This window comes from Trachurus trachurus, assembly GCF_905171665.1.
Source record: "Trachurus trachurus genome assembly, chromosome: 13".
Lineage (NCBI taxonomy): Eukaryota > Metazoa > Chordata > Actinopteri > Carangiformes > Carangidae > Trachurus > Trachurus trachurus.
Genome location: NC_139892.1, coordinates 15625118 through 15645861, shown reverse-complemented (window position 1 = coordinate 15645861; position 20744 = coordinate 15625118). Strand labels below are relative to the sequence as shown.

Sequence of the window (20744 nt, the reverse complement as noted above, 5' to 3'; positions counted from 1 at the left end):
TCTTCTGTCCAAAATCCGCAATGGCGGCGGAAACGGCTCAGAGCCTTTTCCAGTCCGGAAGCATCCAGGGAGCTCTAGAAGGACACTGGCTGTGGCCGTGTGTTTACGATGGTTGAGTCCAATTTGAAGTTTGTTTTTTCTCCTTTTTTTTTTCTTTTTTAATATTTCAAATTATAATACAAAATGAATAAGTGTGCATTACCTATATATACGTATATGTAATATGTGTATACACACTTTCATTTTGTATTATAATTTGGAATATTATAATACTGTATGTGTGTATAAATATATATTTATACACATATATATACAGTATATATAGTATATTTATACACACACACACACATATATATATACATATACACACATGTATGTTTCTCTCTTCACTGCAGTCCATATGCATAGAACAACTCATAACTCGCCCATGTATGTCAGTTCTGTGACAAATTAGTACACTACCATTTGTTTTTAAAGCCCTAACAGCATATTTACTTAAAGCGATAGTCCAATATGAGCCCCTAAAAAAAAACAAGAAAGTGATCAAAAAACATCTGATTTAACTTGGTAAGGACTGAAATCAGTGGAAGGTAAAATTCCGCAATGACCATAATATGCTGAACACTTTTAATGTTTTTTCTGTATCGCAACATTTCTAAACAAAGCTCAAATCCCTCTTAACAAATTGGTTTGGATTTCAGTGCAAGAAACAATGGCATTTGCATCATACATCATGTAGTTAATCGAATTTCACTCAAGATACAGAATTCAAAGAAATACCGGGACACAAAAGATGACTCGAGACGATGTGATGCATTTCAAGAAGCAGCTGTATTCGACTATAAAGGCATTTCTAATCCAGTGTCTCTAAGCTGTTTTCTTAATATTTCAGTGTAAAAAGCCTAGATTCTATTAGAAAAAAGAAACAGTAAACCCAAAATAACATTTTATAAGAAAACAATCATTGAAAAAAAAAAAAGGAAAAAAAAAAATCCCCATTCACCAGTCACTTCAATTAAAATAGAAACACCGTTTCATTTTTGCTAACATTTTCCCTCAAAACAAATATATATTTTCCTTATATATATATATATATATTTTATCTATATATCTATATATTTATCCTCAAGGCAGTTGGTCATGGCCAAATTAATTGACCTCATCATGGCCATTTTTCATGTTTCAAAGTTAGAAAACATAGCTAGAATGGAAGAAAATGACTAGCTGAAGCACAGTGTGGGACCACTGCACTGGCCAACAAATAATATCTCATTTTGAGTTAGAGGGAATAGTCTGTCAAGGCAGTGTGGCACGCAGACACGCTACCTCAGGAACAAGTGCAATGCAAAGAGAATAAATTTCTCACACATTATAAAACTACAACGCACTCCTCTTTCACAGCACTCAAGTTGTCCATCAGATTCCCTCTGCTTGTCTCCTCTTCCTCTAACTTCTCTATCTCGCAGCAGTGAAGGCTTGTGTTGTGCTGTTTTGGTTCTTAGCCGTTGCCGGGAGCTCAAAGTCCACTTGATGGAGAGACACTGCAGTAGTCAGGGAGGTGGGGCTTCTGATCCATCCTCGATTACTGTTGTTTAGTTCATCCCTCTAACTACCATCAGAGGCAATAAACTGCTAGAGGATGTCCAAGCTGAACTATTATAGCAGTGTTTGAGTTTCAACAGTAAATTGTCAACTGAGAACAAGAAAAAAAAAGGATCCCAGCATGCCAGCATCTTGCTTTTACAGTAAAAATGTGACTAATACGTTGTCCCTGAATACTGAAGACTGCTCTATCAGTAAATGGTGCGTCTGATAGCAGAAGGGAGAAGACACAAGTAGCAGGACTTCTGCAGAAAAGAGGGTTATGATGAGTGTACACAATGATGAACTGGATCAGCAACTGTGGCTGTGGCTATGTGCTCTGAATTGGTTCCGATGAGTTGAGCACACACAGGACACGAGGGGACGGGACGAGACGAGACGAATGAACAGGGGAGAGATGGGATCACCGCTGCAGTAATAGTGAGTGAGTGATCATCAAAAGTGCCGGATGGCGACGTGAGGAGGTTCCCTGGGTTACCATTTACATGAAGTGAATATGCATGTTGTACACATAAGCAAGTATGCTCACGTGTGGTTGTGTGAGAGAAGAGAAAAGAGGAAAAGTGTGTAGGTGAAAAAGAGAAATCCCTGGGCTACACGGGAGGGCTCAGTGGAGGAGAGATCCCAACGGGCCTCAGCCTCCTCCATCTATCACATCCCTCCATTACACCTGACACTCAGCAGAACTATGTGCTTCTCTTTTGCAGCTCCTGAATAAAGGCTGTGAAAGAAAAGAAGAGACAAACATTTAGAACCTGAAGTCACATTAACGCAAAGTTATTTAAAACATTTTTTTTTAAAGAGTACTCAACCTCACCTCCAATAATTTCCTCCTTGACTTTTTGTAGTTCTTTTCTCACCTCCTCAAGGATTTCCTGCAGAAAAATTCATCGACAGACAATGTAAGTCATGGTGAGACGGTACTTTCAGCACTCAAGTGTGCTTACATACACTTAAAAAGCTATGTTTATCATAAAGACCTGATTACACTCTTTATTGTAGAATGTATGTGGATATTCTCATTCATTCAGGTCATCGTTATCACTGGGCAACAATTGAATCGAAGGCAACTGGACTTGTATTTGTCTAGGAAGATGTTCGTAACGCATCAGTCGTAACGCATCGATGCGTTATGAACTGATGAAGAAGAGGCGAAACATCTTCCTAGACAAATACAAGTCCAGTTGCCTTCGATTCAATTGTTGCTCGCAGATTTATTGTAGAATGTGTTTACATGTACTGCATCAACCTGGTTTCTGTACATCTATGTATACATGCGATGGCGGGTTAATGAGTTATCTTCCCTCCCCCGACCTTATTTTGGAAGCATGGCTTACTTATCTAAACTGTACTGACAGAGATAGCGCTGCACAGGTCTTCATTTTTCCCCTGGTGTGGGTGTGCATGTAATTGCCCTCATTCAGGTTCTGCTCTTTTGCTCTGATGAGAAATTCACCTGTTTCATTTTTTCTAAATCCGAGTCATCAGCTCCACCTGCATCGTTACTACTGTTGCTCGCTGGCTTCGCCCTGTAAGGAGACAAGACAGACAAATACAGACAATTTACACATGTTGCTGTCATCCACAAAAAGCCAAGAAGGTTCAGGGGACTGCGTTGACAGGGCAACCGTTAATCAAGTTCATCACCATCTCACCAGCAGAGGACTGAAGGAGCAGTAAAGAGAAAAGGTGCAGAAATGTAATGAGGGACGCCATCTCCAAGCTCATTTACCCACCTTTCATAGCATTCATGAATGAATGCCACTGAAATAAATCAAAATAAATCCAGCTGGTGTATATGACACATATGCACCAGTTGTGTCTATCCACCTTTTAACCACCACAGTTGCAAACACATGCCTTCAACTACAGTACATACATAGACAGACAAGACAAGCTAATGTTCACCACGAGATGACAGCACCAACCCCAGCACTCAGGAGTGACATGAAAAAATAAACGTTATTCACACTGTCAGCTTCATTTTATCGTTCCGTTTTCAGAGATTGCACACTCAGCTGGGTTCACCCGCAAGTCCCTCGGGTGCATGCCATTCTCTGATCCATTAGAGGGTGCTATCAACTGTAAAATATGCTACCTTGGTACGTAGGTTGCAGTGATGCTGCGCTAGACTGGAAAGAAAAAGAGGAGCAAGGGGAGCTAAGGTCACGACGAGTGAATGGGGCAGCATGTATACCTGAAACTTTGGGACAATGAGGGAGTGGAGTCCGTGTTCTTGGCGATGGAGTTATTCCTGTTAGTGAGACACACACACTCTTGCTCTTAGAATGGAAATAGAGGACAGTCGCACACAAAAAGCACACCTGTCCACAGGCACACATGTTCACAAAAGCACACACAGACACACACACTCTGATAGAAGACTACTCTACAGATGAGTTAAAACATGAGATGCCAGGCAGCGGTGGGGGTTACATATTTACTGACTGTGGCAGCTCAGGAATTCAGGATTACCTGGTCATGGTTGATTTTTCCCAAGGTCTTCTAATGGTGTCTGAGGGAGAGGATGCATAAATACACCAGTTATTGAAATTCATTTTGTATATCGTGTAAAAATGAATATCAGAGTGAACGTAGGTGGCCACAGATAAAAAAAATGTTCACTTCTCACCGCTTTGACCTTGAGGCTCTGAATCATCCTGTGAAGAAAAGAGAGAGCGTCTGTAAAGAGTGACTCATCCTCGTATCTATTTTCTAAACTATCCACAATCTGTATTTTTATTCTCCCGTACACAAACGGATTATTCATTAACAACTTTGTAAAATAATTTGATAAATATCAGACGTACATTATCTTGCGTCTTCACAGGTGGCTTCTCTCCAGTGTCTGCAGCTTTCCTCCTGTGTAACAAAGGATCACCTTAAATTATACTGCTGTATACTGTATACTGCTGTTTTTGATGAGTTATACACAGCATATTATGCATTTAGGATGTGATTATTAGTCAAAGGAACCAGGACATCAATAGAAATCAAAACAACTCAATATGACAGCTGGAATAGAGTAACCCTCATTCTCTACTTTTAGAACGCGTGCACTGGATATTTTATGTGACTGGGTACTTTGTGCCGTTACCCACCTTCTTGCCAAGATGGCACTCATCTCGCCCATCAGACCGCCTCCGCCTCCGCCTCCCCCTCCTCCAATAGAGGAGTTGCTGCTGCGGCTGGGGTCACCTCTGCCTATCGGAGCTGCAGGGCCCGATTCCTCCTGCTGAGGGCAGCAAATAGCAAAGAGAGTCAGACAGTCACTGAAGCCATGGTGACTCAATAGAAACTGACTCATAACTGCAGGTATTATAGCTCTGCAAATAAGAACAATTCAATGACTTTATCAGCGCAGCAGCAGAAGAGCAGTGATTGTACAGTACCTTACACTTCAAACTCCCCCTCTCAGAGCTCTATCTATAAAATTGTTTTGTTTCTAACCTTTTTTTAACCAGGTAAAGCTTATTGATATATAGACTCTCTTTCTCAAAAGCGACCTGGCCAAGAGGCAGCAAAATTACAAGTACAAGCAGTAATACAAATAACAATAGTTAAGTAAATAAAAATGAAATTATCAGGGATAGATTGAACGAAGTGCAACTTCTGATTTAAAAACAGTGACAGAGCTCAATGCTTTCGAGTTCCTTAGTTTTAAGAATTCTAACAAAGTTATCAAAAGGGATCAGGTTTGACAATTTTAATTCATCTTGCAGAGAGTTTCTCGCAGAGGGAGCAGCAAAACGAAATGCCTTTTTCCCCAGTTCTGTGAAACTGTATATACGTTACGTATTCACCTTAGATACTTTGCGGAGTTTGGCTCCTGCAATGGCAGCTGCCAATCCCCCGCCACCTCCACCGCCACCAAGGGCTCCGCCTCCAGTGGGCAGGGGCGGGGCTGGCGGAGGTCCGGCGGCAGGTGGTCCGGCGGGAGGTGGTGGTCCGACGGGAGGAGGTGGTCCAGGCGGTGGCGGGATGTTAGAGGCTGGTGGGGGTCCAGGGGGTGGAGGAGGGGCAGGTGGAGGAGGGATGCCTCCAGGGGCCATCGGTGGAGCAGGAGGAACTGGGACTAAAAAATAAATAGGGAATAAAGACCATTAGTAAGTGTGACGCTGGTGGTGCACTGACATGTGGTAAAAAAAAAAAAAAAGTAACAGGTCCCACACAAAAGTCAACAGTTGAACAGTTGAGGCAAAAAGGTAAAAAACTGGACCGATACAGAATATCTTGAAAAAAAGGTGCTACCCAAGAGTGTTTCCTTCATAACACTATGAATCACTTGGGTTTCCCTGCACAATGTTATGTGATTTAAAGCTGGACTGGACTGTAAAGTTGTTAGATACAGTTTTGTTGACCGGCCCAGGTGTTTCCTGACCTGAAGCCGCTTGTCGTTCTCTCTCCAGTCTCTCTCTTTCCTGCCGCTCCCGCTCTTGTCTTTCTCTCTCCTGTCGCTCCCGTTCCTGCTGTTCCAACCTCTGCTGCTCCAACCTGCGCACAAATAAACACATCTGTCAGCAGCAAATATGTGTGAACGTGTTCAAAAATAAACCAGTGGTTGGACAGGATGGATACATTAAGCTGATTAGACAGAATAATCATGACTGAGGGGCTATTGACGGCCGATGGCAGATTGTAGCCATCCCCAATTTCATGAGTGAAAGTCCTGCAGATTATTGGATTATTTATGCCACAACAATTGTTTTTGAACAACTGCTATTACAAAGAGTATTTGGCGCCTGTTTGGAGAGATAAAACCAGGATTTGTGTTCAATATACCGACTTTGATACAAAAAAAAAGGATGAGTTGGATTTCATGGCTTCTGATTAGCCTACCACTGAAAAGTCCACAGCTGGACGTGGTGGCCTAAATTCAAGCTGCTTCTGTTTACTACTGCTCCCTTGCCTCTCCCCCAACACATCTGCCACTCACAACAGCTGTATACAGAGCATTACAGATACAACGTACTTGTGCACCCACTTGAAAAAGCACACGGGGCACAGAAAAAGTCAAGAGTCGCTGTGATTTAATGCTTAGGCGAGTGAGCTAGGAGGAAATGGGGAGGGCAGGTCAGGTCTCATTTTTCTTCATTTTTCTAATCACAACATAATACTAATGAGTACTGTCATCAGAAATAAAAGCATTCATGCAAAAATATCTCCTAACACCATTATCTATGCCAGATTTCAAAGGTTTTAATGGCTCCCTCAGCCTCATGATGTCAGCAGCCACTGGGGCAGCTAGGAACTTGACGGACAGTCCCTCGGACCAATCACAAAGCCTGCCCCACTGTGACATATTACCTTTTAGTCTAAATGAGATTAAAAGGTTAATGCCTGGTCTATGCAGGCATGCGTGGTGTCACCACGGGAGGTCTGAATGCTAATGGAACAGATAGCTGGATGGGGCGAAGGTAGGGTTGATGCGAGAGGATACCTTTGCTGGCTTTTCAACCTTTAACCTACAGGGGCTGACTGAGGGTTTAGCAGTGTCAGGCTAATGCCATCAAATCCTCTACATATGCGTGTGTGCAAAACTGTGCCAACGGGACTACTGCAAAGCCAAGACAGCTTGACTTGCTATCGATTGTTACGCAACTAAACCCAGAGGATCGTTTGCTCCGGCTGGGAATGTAAACTTCACGCGGCTTCACAGAACAGCCTAGTTGTCTAAATGGTAAAAAACACTTTTATCAAAAGAAAACCTACTTGTTAAACAAACGATGACATTGCTTAGCTTTTGGCCATACAACAGGATCCACAATGGCGCTGGCTTAGAGTTTATTAGATTTAACAAAAAGTAAAAACAACGGTTGGTAGCATTTAGAAGCTGCCTGAAAGTACCTCCGTTGTTGTTCAACCTCTTCTGGAGATGGACCATTCGACACTGGGCGGGGGAGGGTTGCATAGCCTGCCAAAACACAACACAGAAAAACATCCTTAATACAAAAGATTAACAAAACATGGGATTAGCCATCGCTGTGAACGGGTTTAACTGCTCTTGAACAATCTCTCAGTTTATTGCTGTACAGATCTTCTCTATCCAAGCATTTGGATAGAAGATTTATTTATTTTTGCCTGCATTAGAGAGACCGACCGTGGAATACGAAATGCAACAACTGTCACTCCGCAGGAACTTGAACCATGGACTGCAATGTCTTCAAGTTATAGTCTTTCATTGGACTGGGTTTGCCACACTGTACCAAAGCTACATCAGTATGGGATGAGTAGAGGTTTATATTACCTTAGAAAACTACAGTTGCCTCATAATGAACTATATGAACTGAGTGAGAAAATTCTAATTGAAACTGCACGGAATAAAGTACCAATCCTGTGTCACTGCTGTGTAAAGCCAATACCCTGAGCCAGCACATACACAGCACAGGACTTGGTCTTGGTGAATCAGGGTTAGTCTTGAATGGATGAACTGGATGAAAATTTCAGGACATGTGTCGAATGAACGCACAATACATGGTGAGCAGACATGAAAAATCAAGTGAAGTGAAATTTGATTGAGAACACATTTACCTGCGTCTGCAATAGAGTTGAGCACCTCCAGAGCGTGAGCCATGCCGTTGGCAAATAGAGCAGCATCCTCCTTGCTGCCAAAGTTGAGCCCCCACACCTGCCGGGCGTCCCGCCACTGATGGAAATTGGGTGTGGCCTGATTATACTTTAGACCTCTCACGATTGGACAATTTATTACTACCTGGGGAAGAAAGAAGACGTACGATACGTAAATACTGGGGATCCTTTTGGTAGAGGAAATCAATTTGTCACACAAATGATGACTCGGTAAATTCCAGATTTGCAGGCCAGAAGTTAAATACCCCCCCCAGGAATCCTCTGGGAGGCGGACTGCTCACTGGGAAGCTGGAAAAACTATTAAGTGAAACCCAACAAACCCACATCCCTGCTTGTGCATACATTATCCTGGTTTGTATTCCACCCAGCAGGTGGCGTGAAGCCCATGAACCAGGAAGAAAAAAAAATGTTCTGGATTTGAGCGTTGCCTGAATGTGCTGACGCACCATTTCAGTATTTGTTTAACAGCCTCTGGATTCCACAGAGCAGACAGGAGGAGAGGAGACCCCGTCAGGGTGAATATTGGAGCGATTAACAAGCTCTGGAAAGAGAGGACAGCAAGTTCAGCTGCCACTGCAGACAGTAATGTTCCTAAACCCTCCATTACAACACTAAGACCAGGATAAAAAGGAGGAGCTTTGGTATCTTTAAGTAAAAGAAAGCAACATGTTCCAGTTTAATCATCCAGTCACACCAGGATGCATCAAAGAAATTGAAGAAAGAAGCATAATGTCGGCAAAAAGCTACTCTACATGCACACAATCAGAATAAAAGGGGAGATCATGGAAGAAGAGAGAGAATACAGCCGCTCTTCTCCCTCTCATCAGCTCCACGCTGCTCTCATTCACCAACATCCTAAACCAAGTCGCCATCAGACACAAATATAGAGTCCTTATTGGGTATCAGACTCTTCCCTAAATTGTCACAGGAAATGGTTGAACGGGCTAACTATCTCGCAGGAAACATCATCCACTTTAAGACCTGTCTCTGGGGAACATTTAGAGTCGTGAATGTTTAAAGAAGGACAGAGACACTAAAGCAGCAGGGAGAGGAGGGGGCGTAGTCAACAATTGGCCCACCCAAACTCAAGTTTACCCAGCGTTTTAATTTAGAACATGTCCCACCTTTATCTGCTGAGGACTGGCCAGTCATTATCTGGTGATACTGTCAAGGAAACCATCTTTGTTCTCCTCTTCTAATAGCAACATTGTGCCCCAAAATGAAACACTTCAAGTTCCACCAGAAATTCAGCTTTAGTGCCAAGAGTCATCCAAGCTAGTCCACAAAAGAAGCTCAGCAACAATCCAACCTGCGATGTGTATGCGTGTGCATCAATCCGTTGTACAATAAGTCTAAGAATATTATCTTATTTTATCCTATTTTCATGACACTAAAAGATATACATTTGGACCCACACACTTTTCTTTAAAAATGTATCTTTTCTTTAGTACAATACAGTATTCTGTAATACACACTATCAGTACCAGTAGCAGCATGGAAACACAACCTTACATACAAATGTCTGTAATGCGTCTCTTCTCTCTGAGGTAAATGAGCACAAGGCAGAATTGTTTTGGCTAAATACCTGATAAATTACTTAAAATCACCACCGCCAGTTGTACACATCTGGTTTTGTCTTCCAGCTTCCTCAACAACATCTGCGGGCCCATTCTTTTTATGTCCTCTCCTCTCTCATACCCAAAGAACAAAAAACAGTGGGAGTAACAACCAGTGCTGACAAAGCCATACGAGCAAACTGTCATGTTGAGACATTTCAGCGAGGGAGGGACAATAAATCCTGCACGCTTTTAACCTCTCTCGCTCTCCCAACTTGCGTTCTTGGCCCAGCTGAAACTGAACCCTGTTGTAAAATGTTCAGTAGGCCACCAGCTTATTATAACTGTGTCAGGAGACTGTATGTCTTGCCAGTACAGAGTTCAGTCTGTCATTTATGAATCTAAGTAAATAATTGACCAAATGAATGAGCATGAGGAATCAACAGGATTATAGAACGATTGATGATGATGACTTCTTGGGGATCACTGATAAAGTTACAGTGTATGCCAATGTTTTTCAACCTTGGGGTCGGGCCCCCACGTGGGGTCACCTGAAATTCAAATGGGGTCGCCTGAAATATCTAGTAATTACTGATGAAAATATTTTTCAAATAATTATTATTCTTTTTAAAATTATGATTAAAAACACCACACACAAATCTTAAACAACTGTGTTCTATACTTTCACTTTCTTGAATATAAATTGAATTCAAATAAAATGCAGCATATAAAAATATTTGTGCTGGCCCCCCAAAAATTTGGGGTTGCCAAAAATTTGTCATGTCAAAATGGGGTCACGAGTCAAGAAAGGTTGGGAACCACTGGTGTATGCACTATATATTGTCAACGCAGTCTCCAGACCCTAGTGTGTGTAGTATCAAATAAGACAAGCGATAATGTGGATGAATGGGAACATACAAAGATAGACTGTCTCACACCTACGTGCTTACTCATACAGCCTTAGGAGTCCACAGTCGCCCACTGGCCGCATGACAGAGACAGATAAATGAGCTACAGACGACCACATGCACTCACACTTCCAGAGGCAAAGCACAAACGCTCGCACATTTACCTGCTGGTCCGTCTGCATCTTGCGTCCCACTATCCTGAAGGCATTGGTGGAGGGGTTGTGATAGATCTGGACTCTGCTGAAGGCCTGGGGTCCAGCGCCCGCCGGCAGCCACTTTTTATTGCCATCGTCGTAGATCATCACAGTGGCCCGAGCCTGGCAAATACTGGACTCACTGAAAGAGAGACGGCAAGACAGAAAGAGAATACGGTATGTTAGTTTTGCTATGAGAATTTTAGCTCAGTAATCAAGGCGTGATTCGGTCTTCTTTGAAAAGAGAATACTTCACATCTTTTACTAGTAAAGGCTTTAAAAAGGTGCATCAACATCGATTTGCAGCTGTTAAGAGAAAACGTATGCATAAACTGTGAATCTCAGTCAGAGCAGAGACTACTGGCAACTGCTGGATGAAAGTGAAGCCACAAAAACAAAACCACGCAGGCTTGTGGTAACGACTGTACACTCAGCCAACACATGTATGATCAAACAATCTTTGTGGCTGTCACCACAGGGATTTTGGTATTTCTTTCCTGGCAGCATGACTGAGAATGAATAGATACTCATGGATATATCTAGAAGATGCTGCTGACGACGAAGGCTCATACTTCTCATCTATTTTGCCCAGTAACTGTGACCAGGCATCTCAATTAATGTTCTTTTCTTCTATAACTCCACAATATAAATCAGTTATTTTAGTAGCAATTTATGCACAATTTAATAAGATAACGCAAAACCTGCTTTTTTAAATGATAAAATAATGGCGGGCTGTGTGGATTGCAGCAGGAGGGGAAGAAGCAAACACATGGGGAGGTGAGGAGGAACTGGAGACACCGGATGGACAAAGATCAAAAACAGTCCATTATAAACAAACCATTTTAGAGATGAGAGCCAGATCTCTGAGACAAGTCCAGCTTCGTCCCGTCTAACAGACATTGTCACAATACAGGATGCTGACATACAGTATTGAATACTACACGCTTAGTGTTGCTAATGCTGACATTTCTGTCAAGCTGTTAGTGACAGAGAAGTACTCCAAACTTCCTGGAGATTTATCAGCACAGTAATTCAGTCAAGTGTCTTCCCATCTCTACAAAGAGGAGGATAAGAGCCACAAAGAGAAACATCATGTTTTGACACATATACAAGAGGTGGGAAGAGAGAGACACGGAGAAAGAAAGCAGCGAAGTGAGAAAAAGATTAGATGATCCCAAAACAAGATGGGGAGGCGAGACAACAATGGAGCCTGACAAAGACAGGAAGTTGTGCCAAACTCCGCCAGCGAGGCAAAAAGCTCTGGAATCTTCCACCTGCTCCGCATCAACCCTCCAACATCAGCTCGCTTTGTATGAAGAGAGAGAAAAAACAGCCACATGTGCTCCGAGATCCGTGACAACACATTTTATTTATAGTCGCATGCGGGCAGAATCCACACAGGTTACAACACATTCTTACAACGCGCTCAGGAATGTCTGCGTGCATGCGAGTTTAGTTAGTGGTGCTGGTAGCTGCAGAGTCTGTGCATGTTTGAATATGAGACACCGAGGCCTGAAGATAAAGAAATCTGTCCTTGTAGAAAAGAAACACAAATGTAGCTCATTTATTTCTCCAGCCTACACTATATTTGACCCATTCTGATTCTGTGTGTTTCACATATAAGAAAACAACAGTGGAAAACCCTGCGCCTCATAAATACAGTTAATAGTATGTACAAACGGCGGAGGAGGACAGAGTAACAAAAGGTGGCTGGGGTGGGTTGTCAATTCCAATTTTTTTAACTACCACCACCACCACCCCTCCTTATTTGCCCCCCCAGGCTCTCCCTATAGTCCCCTAATCCATCCCCTCCACCTCTCCCTCCATCTGTCCTGCCCATGATACAATCTGCTCCTTCCTGTGACACAGCACCAAAGCCACAACCTACTTCCTGCTGCCAGTGCTGCCTAATAAGGACTGCCCCAGCCTGAACAATCAATGCGCTCACACAAACACACACACACACACACACACACACACACACACCCTATGTTTTCCTACAAGATGATAACATTTAAACCGGGTGTTTTAACTGAAAATGAGATATTTGCTTCGCTGCTGACGATGAGGCCAAATGACCAAGAGACTAATAATAGGAAAGGTGTATGTTTTGATGAACGCAGACATGTTTACGATTCCCGTTACAAACAGGGAGCGACTTTTAGCTTGAACTGTAATCTGTCTGTATAACAGGCAAAGGGTGGTTTACAACTTCACAACACAGTGACAGAAACATGTATTACATAAACTTCAATCATCTTCCTGTGATTGTGTTTTTTTGGCACGCACCGTATCATAATTGTGCCAATAGTCAATGTTAGTCCAGATTTTAAGGGTAACTTTCTCCCCTCTGCTTTTTTGCCTAAACCTACAAATAAAGAGATTTAATCTTGATGTTTATTTATATCTTGCACTTTGTTATATCATAAAGGTTACAGTACTAATGCATGCATTATGTAACTGTTAGATTCAACAAATTTGTGGGTATGGTTGACATTAGAGAAGATGTTTTTCTTTAATTTTCATAATCTGAAGTCTGTCATGGTGTATTTATGTTGTAAAAAGGTGGCTTAGTCCATGCTAAATAAATGCAGACTGATGAATTGGTCAGACTGACATGGGGACAGGAGCTTATTGCAGATGTATTATATCTGTAAATGCCAACTCATTAAGAAAAAAAAGTAATTTACGGGGTCTTCACTAAAAATCTTTTTGCATGTTAGGCCCTTTGGTTGATATATTGTGTGTAAATCACATGTAAACATCAGTCAAGTTCTCAAAATGTCTATATTGTCTGCCGATACAAGATCAATATAAAAATTAATCTTCAAATCAAAACAGAAAAAAAAAGCACATGTACCAACATCCATATTTCCCTGTACATCCAGAGCTGAGACACAAAACATCTGCTTCATTTGTGCGGATACGTTTGCAAATTATTGACTATCCTGGATAATGACAGTCATTATTGCTGTCATTGTCCTGTTGAAAATCTGCTAAATTACAACTTTTAATTCTCAGTTTGACACTGTCTGCCAAAATCTCTGTGGGTGTACAAATCTCTATTGACTGTGCATTACTTTGGATATTTGGGTTCAGTATTTGAGCTTCAGCAAACGTTAACAATAGCTCAACAGGGGGAACATGTTGACAAAAGGATACGGGAAAGATTTTTACAAGACAGATAAGGTGCACTGGACAAGGTCGGAGCCTTAATTGTGGGCTTAAAACCTTGAGCAGCCGGCCAATCGGTCCCTTGTAGCAGGTGCAAGCCTATGACTGGATGGTGCTCCAGCACTCGCTGACCTCATCTGCATCAAGCATGCTCTTGATGTGTGAGGCAGAGAGAGGGCTTATGGGAAGTGGGAGGTGACAGAGACCCAGGACTGGGAAACGGATGCATATTTAATGGCAGAGAAAGCGAGGGCTCAGGAGTGAGATTGAGCGTCTGCATTATTGATAGAACTACGGACACTGAAACTCTAAAAGCGTGCGACACACGCGCACAAAGGAAAAGGCCACGCACACGTCCACACACCTGTCGACCTGCCAACACGTGTGTCCATGTGTTGACCTGGCCCCACTGGGTATAACCCCCCCACCCCAGCAGCAGAGGACTTGTGGTTAGGTTTGACTGCACTGTGTGTTAGTGCTGGAATAAACGATGGCAGGCGCGACCATAAACAATCTGTTCCTCTCCTCCCTCGGACAAAGACCACCAGTCCTCTAGAGAGAGGACATTGACTCTAAGCTAACTAAGTGACCGGTTGACTTAAGAGGTTTTCTATTAGGCACAAATAGGTCACTGGCTGATGCTCTGGGAGGGATTTGAGTCACCAACCTTTAAAAACACCTTGGGCAAAAGGACTACAACACTTCAGCACATGAAAATGACCGGCAGGTTGATATGCAAATGCCTTGTTGTATACTCAGAAACGCGCACTCTACTCGAAAACTCAACTCGGTCCGTCTTCGCTCGCCATTCTTCCAGCCTGACTGAGTTCCTCATTGCTCTGTGGTTCTTCGGCCAGCGAGGGGTTAACAGGAAACCGCAGTGCACGGGCCGGGGCACATGCTCTCTTGGAAATGTCTGTATAAGGCTGTGCTCTGAGAGCTTTTCCCCAAATGTGCTGGCAAGTACAGTCAAGCCCAGTGGCTCTGTCTCTTCCTCCTCCTCCTCCTCCTCCTCTTACCTGACCCTCCCACCACACTCATCTGCCACTCTTGACTGCTTGCTCCACTTGCCTTCTATCCAAATCAAACAATTTAACCAAGTCTAAGTCATGTGTGGAGACTGAGAGGCCTCTTGGTGACATATCCTGTACAGGTCCGTCTGACATAATATACTGTATTTAGAGCCAAAATGAAAGGCAGACCTTTTGCACAGCCTAATAATAACAACACAGGTAAATCCCATGTTCCTTATAATGCTTCACATCATGACATAGCTTTACACACAATGACACACGTGAAATACAGACGTTAGTCATGTTGCTGAGACGAGACAGACTGAAGTTACACAGCGATGTCTAGACACTAAGTAGAGTAATGCCATTTGTCTCCGGCTTGATGTAGTATCTCCTTATTCGCCAGGCTTCCTTCTCCTCCTGGAGCTCATAACACCGCTATATGAAAAGGCTTCTTTTCTTCTTCTTTTTTGTCCTCACAACTCCAGCCAACTATCATTTTTTAATGATGTTCAGGCTTTTTGAGTTATTCTTGCCTTCAGGGATAAGTGTCTTTCTGTGTGGTAATCATCACGCAGCAAAAAAACACTGAAACCTACAGCAGTAGCTCACGCTGAGACGTCTGACAGTCTACTGCAGACAGAGCATTACAAACAATATAGCATCAGAACATCTGAAAAATAAGGCGAGAAACTGGTGTCATGATAAGATTAGTAAAGCTTAATGTACGCAAACTGTGATTTATTACTTCTGACGTTAAAACATGACATCAGAACCAGACAGCAGGTGAGGCTGAGTCACTGAATAGTGTAAAACCAAACAACTTCCTCATTCTCCTTGTTAAAAACAGACCACATTTTATATACAACACTTATTAATACTGAGATAAAAGCACCAATTTAACTACCCCTCCATGATGTGTATAGAGAAAAATGTTCATACATGTTCTACTGTGTGTTCATATGTGTTTTGGATGTTATAGTCAACTGAACAATATTTACTACTTCAGTCTATTTACTCTATTAGCATGTTTTTTTTTCCATCTCAGTTTAAATAAATGAAACCTGAGGCTCATAACACTGAATAAGAGGATTTAGTGATAATAACTCATTCATAAGTTAAGTCTGAAACTTCCCGTTTCCAACCAGAGCACCTGAATATTTGACATATGACTAAGCTTCGAAAGTCAGACACACAAACACAGACAGAAGGGGAAAAGGGGAAGTCGCTGCACTTGTAAGAGATAACTTGGGGAAAACTCAGCATGTGCCAGTATGTGAATGCTACTCCTCTGTGTACAATGCAATAAAATCCCAGTTTTGTTTTCAGTCATTTCTTCTTTGCAGAAGACTAAAATATTGTTTGAGATGAGGGGGAAAAAGGGAAGTGTAAAAACCGCTTGTCAGTATACTGCTGCCTCATAACAAACACTGAACTCGGGTCATGATGGTGGCAAAGTACTTGACCTCTGATGCTGACTCGGGCATGGGGAGCCCACACAATAGGCTGTTGACGGTGGGCCCGGTCATCTGACAGCACGCTGTCCTCAAACCACCCTCGGGGCCATATGTACGGCTGTCAGTGATGTTCAGCTGGGCCCACATGACACTGGAATCAGCCTCTAAACCACATTCATCCCATGAAAACAGTTTCCCATGTCGCTATTCAACGACTATCACTGACTGCATCAGTAGGTGCTAGATAAGCTTTCAAACTGCGATGGGCCGGTGCTGTTGTGAGAGACCGCTGCTGCCCCATAAATGTTAATATGTAGCTCGACATCCAGACTGTGGAATAAACGTCTCATGGATTACCAAGTGGAAGGAGAACAAAAACAAGGACACTGATCTAAATATTTCTGGGGATTCCCCTTGGAAATGATCCTATATGATGCAAACAGAGAAGTTTTTCCTTTATTGAAATATTTAACATTTTACAAGTGTAACTGACCTACAACAGGAAATAAAAGCAGAACTAGCGTTACTCGCAATAGCCTTTCAGAGGATGAAGTCAAATACATACAGGATTAACTTTATAGAGAAAACACTTTTTGAAAAGCAACAATCCAACTGTCACTTTGATAAAGGTTTAATAAAACCTGAAAGAAGGGAGAGGGCTGGGAGAGTAGACCTCCTTTCTGCTAACTTCACTCCCTCTTTCTTTGTCCTCTTCCTCATGCCTGTTTCTCCTCACACAGGTCCCAGCATGCTGCTCCAAGCTCACAATTTGACACTCACACTCGCTGTAGGCTACAGCTTTCTGCCTTCCCGTGTCAGACAGCCACACAGACACAGGCACCCAGGCTATAACTCCTTGACTCAATTTTTGTTTTTTTGTCTGAACACCGTCAGGCGTACGCAGCTCTACCGAGAAAACCCCTCAGCGTTCTTCCAGCACTGACTCAGCTCTGCCTGGCAGCGTTTATAGAGGATTGTGGGAAAAGTTGAAAGGACGAACTTTCATTTTGTTGACCACTTCAAGGGTTGAAATGAATTCCTTCCTGCTTCTGAGGCAGCGCTGGATACGTGTGTGTGTGTGTGTGTGTGTGTGTGGAGGAGGGGGACACGACTGGCACACTTAATGCCCATATTTGGAACCATCTCACCTCTGTCCTCCTCACTGAGCTCAATTCCTTTTACAGGTTGGAGCACATCCTCCTCAGCTCGGGCTAAGGAGGAGGCAGACGTGCTTCTCTGGAGAGAGACTCTCAGCTGCCCTGACATGCAACTCTCTTTGCCTTCGCACTGAAGAAAGAAAGGACACCTTCACTCAACTCACCAGAGCCCATTGTTGTGGGGTAAAGACAGAGTTGAGAGAAGGAAGAAAGAGAAGGCAACACCTTAATCACATTTCCTGCTTCTCATTGATATCGAGACGGAGGAGTGTGTGGTGTGCAGACTTTGACCTTACATTAGCCCGCTTTGCAGATAGTGGCCACTTAGATAATCCTCCTCCTGGCCCTGCCAATTTTCGGCCAGCTTGCATTCCATCCACTCTGCGCTGTGTGCTGCCTCTTTCCAAAAGCCGCCTACAGTATGATGCACGACAACAAAGCTAATCATCCAGCAATCATCAGCAGGACACCAAGTTTATGACAGAAAACACCGTGTAATAAAGAGAGCGCAATAAAGACCACAATTCACTTTTTCTTCTCACATGTGAAAGCTTTGCCCCCCGAGGCCTGATACTTCTGAAAACTGAACCTGAACTGAAATACTGTGAAAAGGTTTGGGGTACAGCAACTATGCAAAACATTGTCTGGTTCTACTTCTCAAATGCAAGATTTGTTTCTTTTCTTTGCCATATTCGACAGTACTAACACTATAGTATATATATTTAGGGGTCTGCACTGCTGATTGAACAAAATAACCAATTTGTATGCAGATTTATAGGTGGAACAATTAAACAATAAAAAACTGAGAAAACATTTGTCAGATTGCTCAAAAATGAATAGCCTATAGCTAATCTTTAGTTGCAGCCCTGAAGTTTTGATTCTTATTCATCACATGGTACCATCAGGGAGGCATCTGATTGGTCCAGCATTCATTCAGCGCCATGACAACAAGCCCAAACATACAGTAGGAGTCATAAAGAATTATCTTCAGCGACAAGAAGAACAAGGAGTGCCGCAACAGATGGCGTGACCCCCGCAGAGCTCTGATCACAACATCATGGAGTCGGTCTGGGATTACATGAAGAGACGAGAGGACACTTGACACAGCCGGGGTACCGAGGAGAACTGCTGCTGGTTTATGGCAAAGGAGTGGGCACAGCCAGTGTTGAATTTATTTAGGTTTCTGTGTGTTTACTAAAAAGTTCTTATGAAGCTGACATATTAATGATATATAAACGGCACTATGTTTGAAAGCATCCTTATATCTACTGCTGAAAATCCTGATCTTACTGCACTTTGCCCTCCATAAGGTTTGGGACAAAGACATGTTTCCTTGTTATGTCGCTCTGTCCAACAAAAATGTTATTCAATTTAATTTATGGCGCATTTCCACTAGCACGGCTCGGCTCGATGCGGCTCTGCTCGGTTTGGTTGTGTTTCCATTACAACTGAGTATCACGAGTGCCTCCTCGACGTGGGCGGGGTCGTCATAACACGGCTGCGCGAAACCGCCGTGACGTCATTTACACAACGCCGAGCAATGCTCTAAACTCTGTAAATATATAACTTTAGCAACATTTGAATCATTTTCAGGCGGGAAAGTAGTCGTTTAGATCCCCAACGTGTTGAAAATCTGACAAAATACCAGCTGTTTACAATTTTGTTCCGACGAAGTCGGCGTTACTAAAGATAGCCGTAGTGAGCAACGCACTTCCGGTTATTTTCACAAAATAAAATACCCGTTGCCTTTTATCATAAGGAAAGCCATTACGATAGAATTGGTGCTTTTACTTTGTAAACAGGAAGTGAACCTATCCTCGCTGTAGCCAGCTTTAAACCGCCTTTTTCTGCTCTCGTCCTGTTAACGGCATTTAACCGTTCAATATGCCGTACCGGAGAGTCTTGCCAGCTCTGAAATCGGCCTGGTTCATTGTAAAACATTTATTTATTGATGTAAATGTGGTGTTTTCTGTGCGTACAGACCCCAAGGCAGTGCTGCTCTTCTGTCTAACCATGGCTTTTTATTCAAACAAACTTCTGCTACAGCCACAATTGTTAGATTTCATCAATGAGACCAACATTTATCCCCTAAAAAGAGTTTGTCCAGCCGGTGGTAAACCTCTAAAAGCCATCGGGTAAGTTAATTAGCGGTCGTTTACTCCCCGGGGTGACGACCGTAGGCTGGCCGGCGGAGCACGTCAGGAGCCGGGCTGCTGCCTCTATGATGTCGCGGTCGCTGCTCAGACCTGGAGCTTCACATCGGGGCAAACTTCTAAACAGCCGTCGTTTGGATAAACTAACCGCACATCTAAACGGTTACTTTCTCGCATGAAAAAATATTAAAACTTAATAAAGTCACGTAATAACAGGCTTCAGCAGGAACATTTCTGTTGTCGGTCGTCGCGTGGTTATGACGCTTCCAGTGACGACACTCATCGGCCAATAGGCCTATTTCACGACTTCCGGGTTTAGGTACTTCCGGTTTCCGTTACAGGGTAAAACTACTTCCGGTCGCGGAAGCGCAATGGCTGAATCCATATAAAAGCTTCTGCTGCGTACCTCAGTGTACAAATTCTAGACAAAAACAGCCGTACTTGCATTTCCATGAGTTTCCGAAAGAAAGACCTGAGAAAGAAGTGGGTTTACAACCGTTACTGAATTACTGTATATCAATGTCAGTTCTCCAACAAAATCTTCTTGCTTCAAGGTTTTTTGTCACTGTCCAAATGGAAGATTAGCGGCTAAGCATTAGCCTACTGTAATAATGCCATACATTAAGCGGCAATATGTATTTAATCATCAAAGATGTTCACTCAAACCCACATTATTTGAAACAACCTTCAAACCACACACAGCCAGTCCACTACTAAGCATAAAGTCCGTTAGCTTAATGCTAACTAAGCATAACGTCCGCTAGCTTAATGCTAACGTAACCTCATAGACGGGCTAACAAATTAGCATCGCTATCGCCGTTCAGCAGCAACTGACAGTGATAGCAGTAAAGCTGCTAAAAGTTTTAATATTCTTTAATGTGGAAAAAGTCGCCGTTAAATCCGCAGCCTGTTGTCAGTTTATCCAGATATTGCCTGTTGGGA

The 20744-nt window shown here is 42.8% G+C and overlaps 1 protein-coding gene across 5 annotated transcripts in view; it reads right to left on the bottom strand.

Annotated features, from left to right (window-relative positions):
- Positions 1 to 626: 626 nt before the first annotated feature.
- Positions 627 to 20744, bottom strand: part of vaspb (vasodilator stimulated phosphoprotein b) — a 30210-nt gene continuing 10092 nt past the window's right edge. For 2 of the 5 annotated variants that reach the window (XM_083985382.1, XM_083985381.1), the window contains exons 2-14: positions 10819 to 10990; positions 8134 to 8314; positions 7450 to 7516; positions 5984 to 6096; positions 5406 to 5677; positions 4704 to 4837; positions 4413 to 4464; positions 4235 to 4262; positions 4078 to 4117; positions 3800 to 3856; positions 3059 to 3131; positions 2420 to 2477; positions 627 to 2323 (exon numbers count right to left, since the gene is read on the bottom strand). In XM_083985382.1, the coding sequence (XP_083841508.1) occupies positions 2289 to 2323; positions 2420 to 2477; positions 3059 to 3131; positions 3800 to 3856; positions 4078 to 4117; positions 4235 to 4262; positions 4413 to 4464; positions 4704 to 4837; positions 5406 to 5677; positions 5984 to 6096; positions 7450 to 7516; positions 8134 to 8314; positions 10819 to 10956 (1248 nt within the window). In that variant the 5' untranslated portion in view covers positions 10957 to 10990 and the 3' untranslated portion in view covers positions 627 to 2288. Of the gene's footprint in view, positions 2324 to 2419; positions 2478 to 3058; positions 3132 to 3799; positions 3857 to 4077; positions 4118 to 4234; positions 4263 to 4412; positions 4465 to 4703; positions 4838 to 5405; positions 5678 to 5983; positions 6097 to 7449; positions 7517 to 8133; positions 8315 to 10818; positions 10991 to 11099; positions 11153 to 20744 lie in introns of those variants that run through there. The other 3 variants (XM_083985383.1, XM_083985384.1, XM_083985385.1) reach the window with 3 other exon arrangements.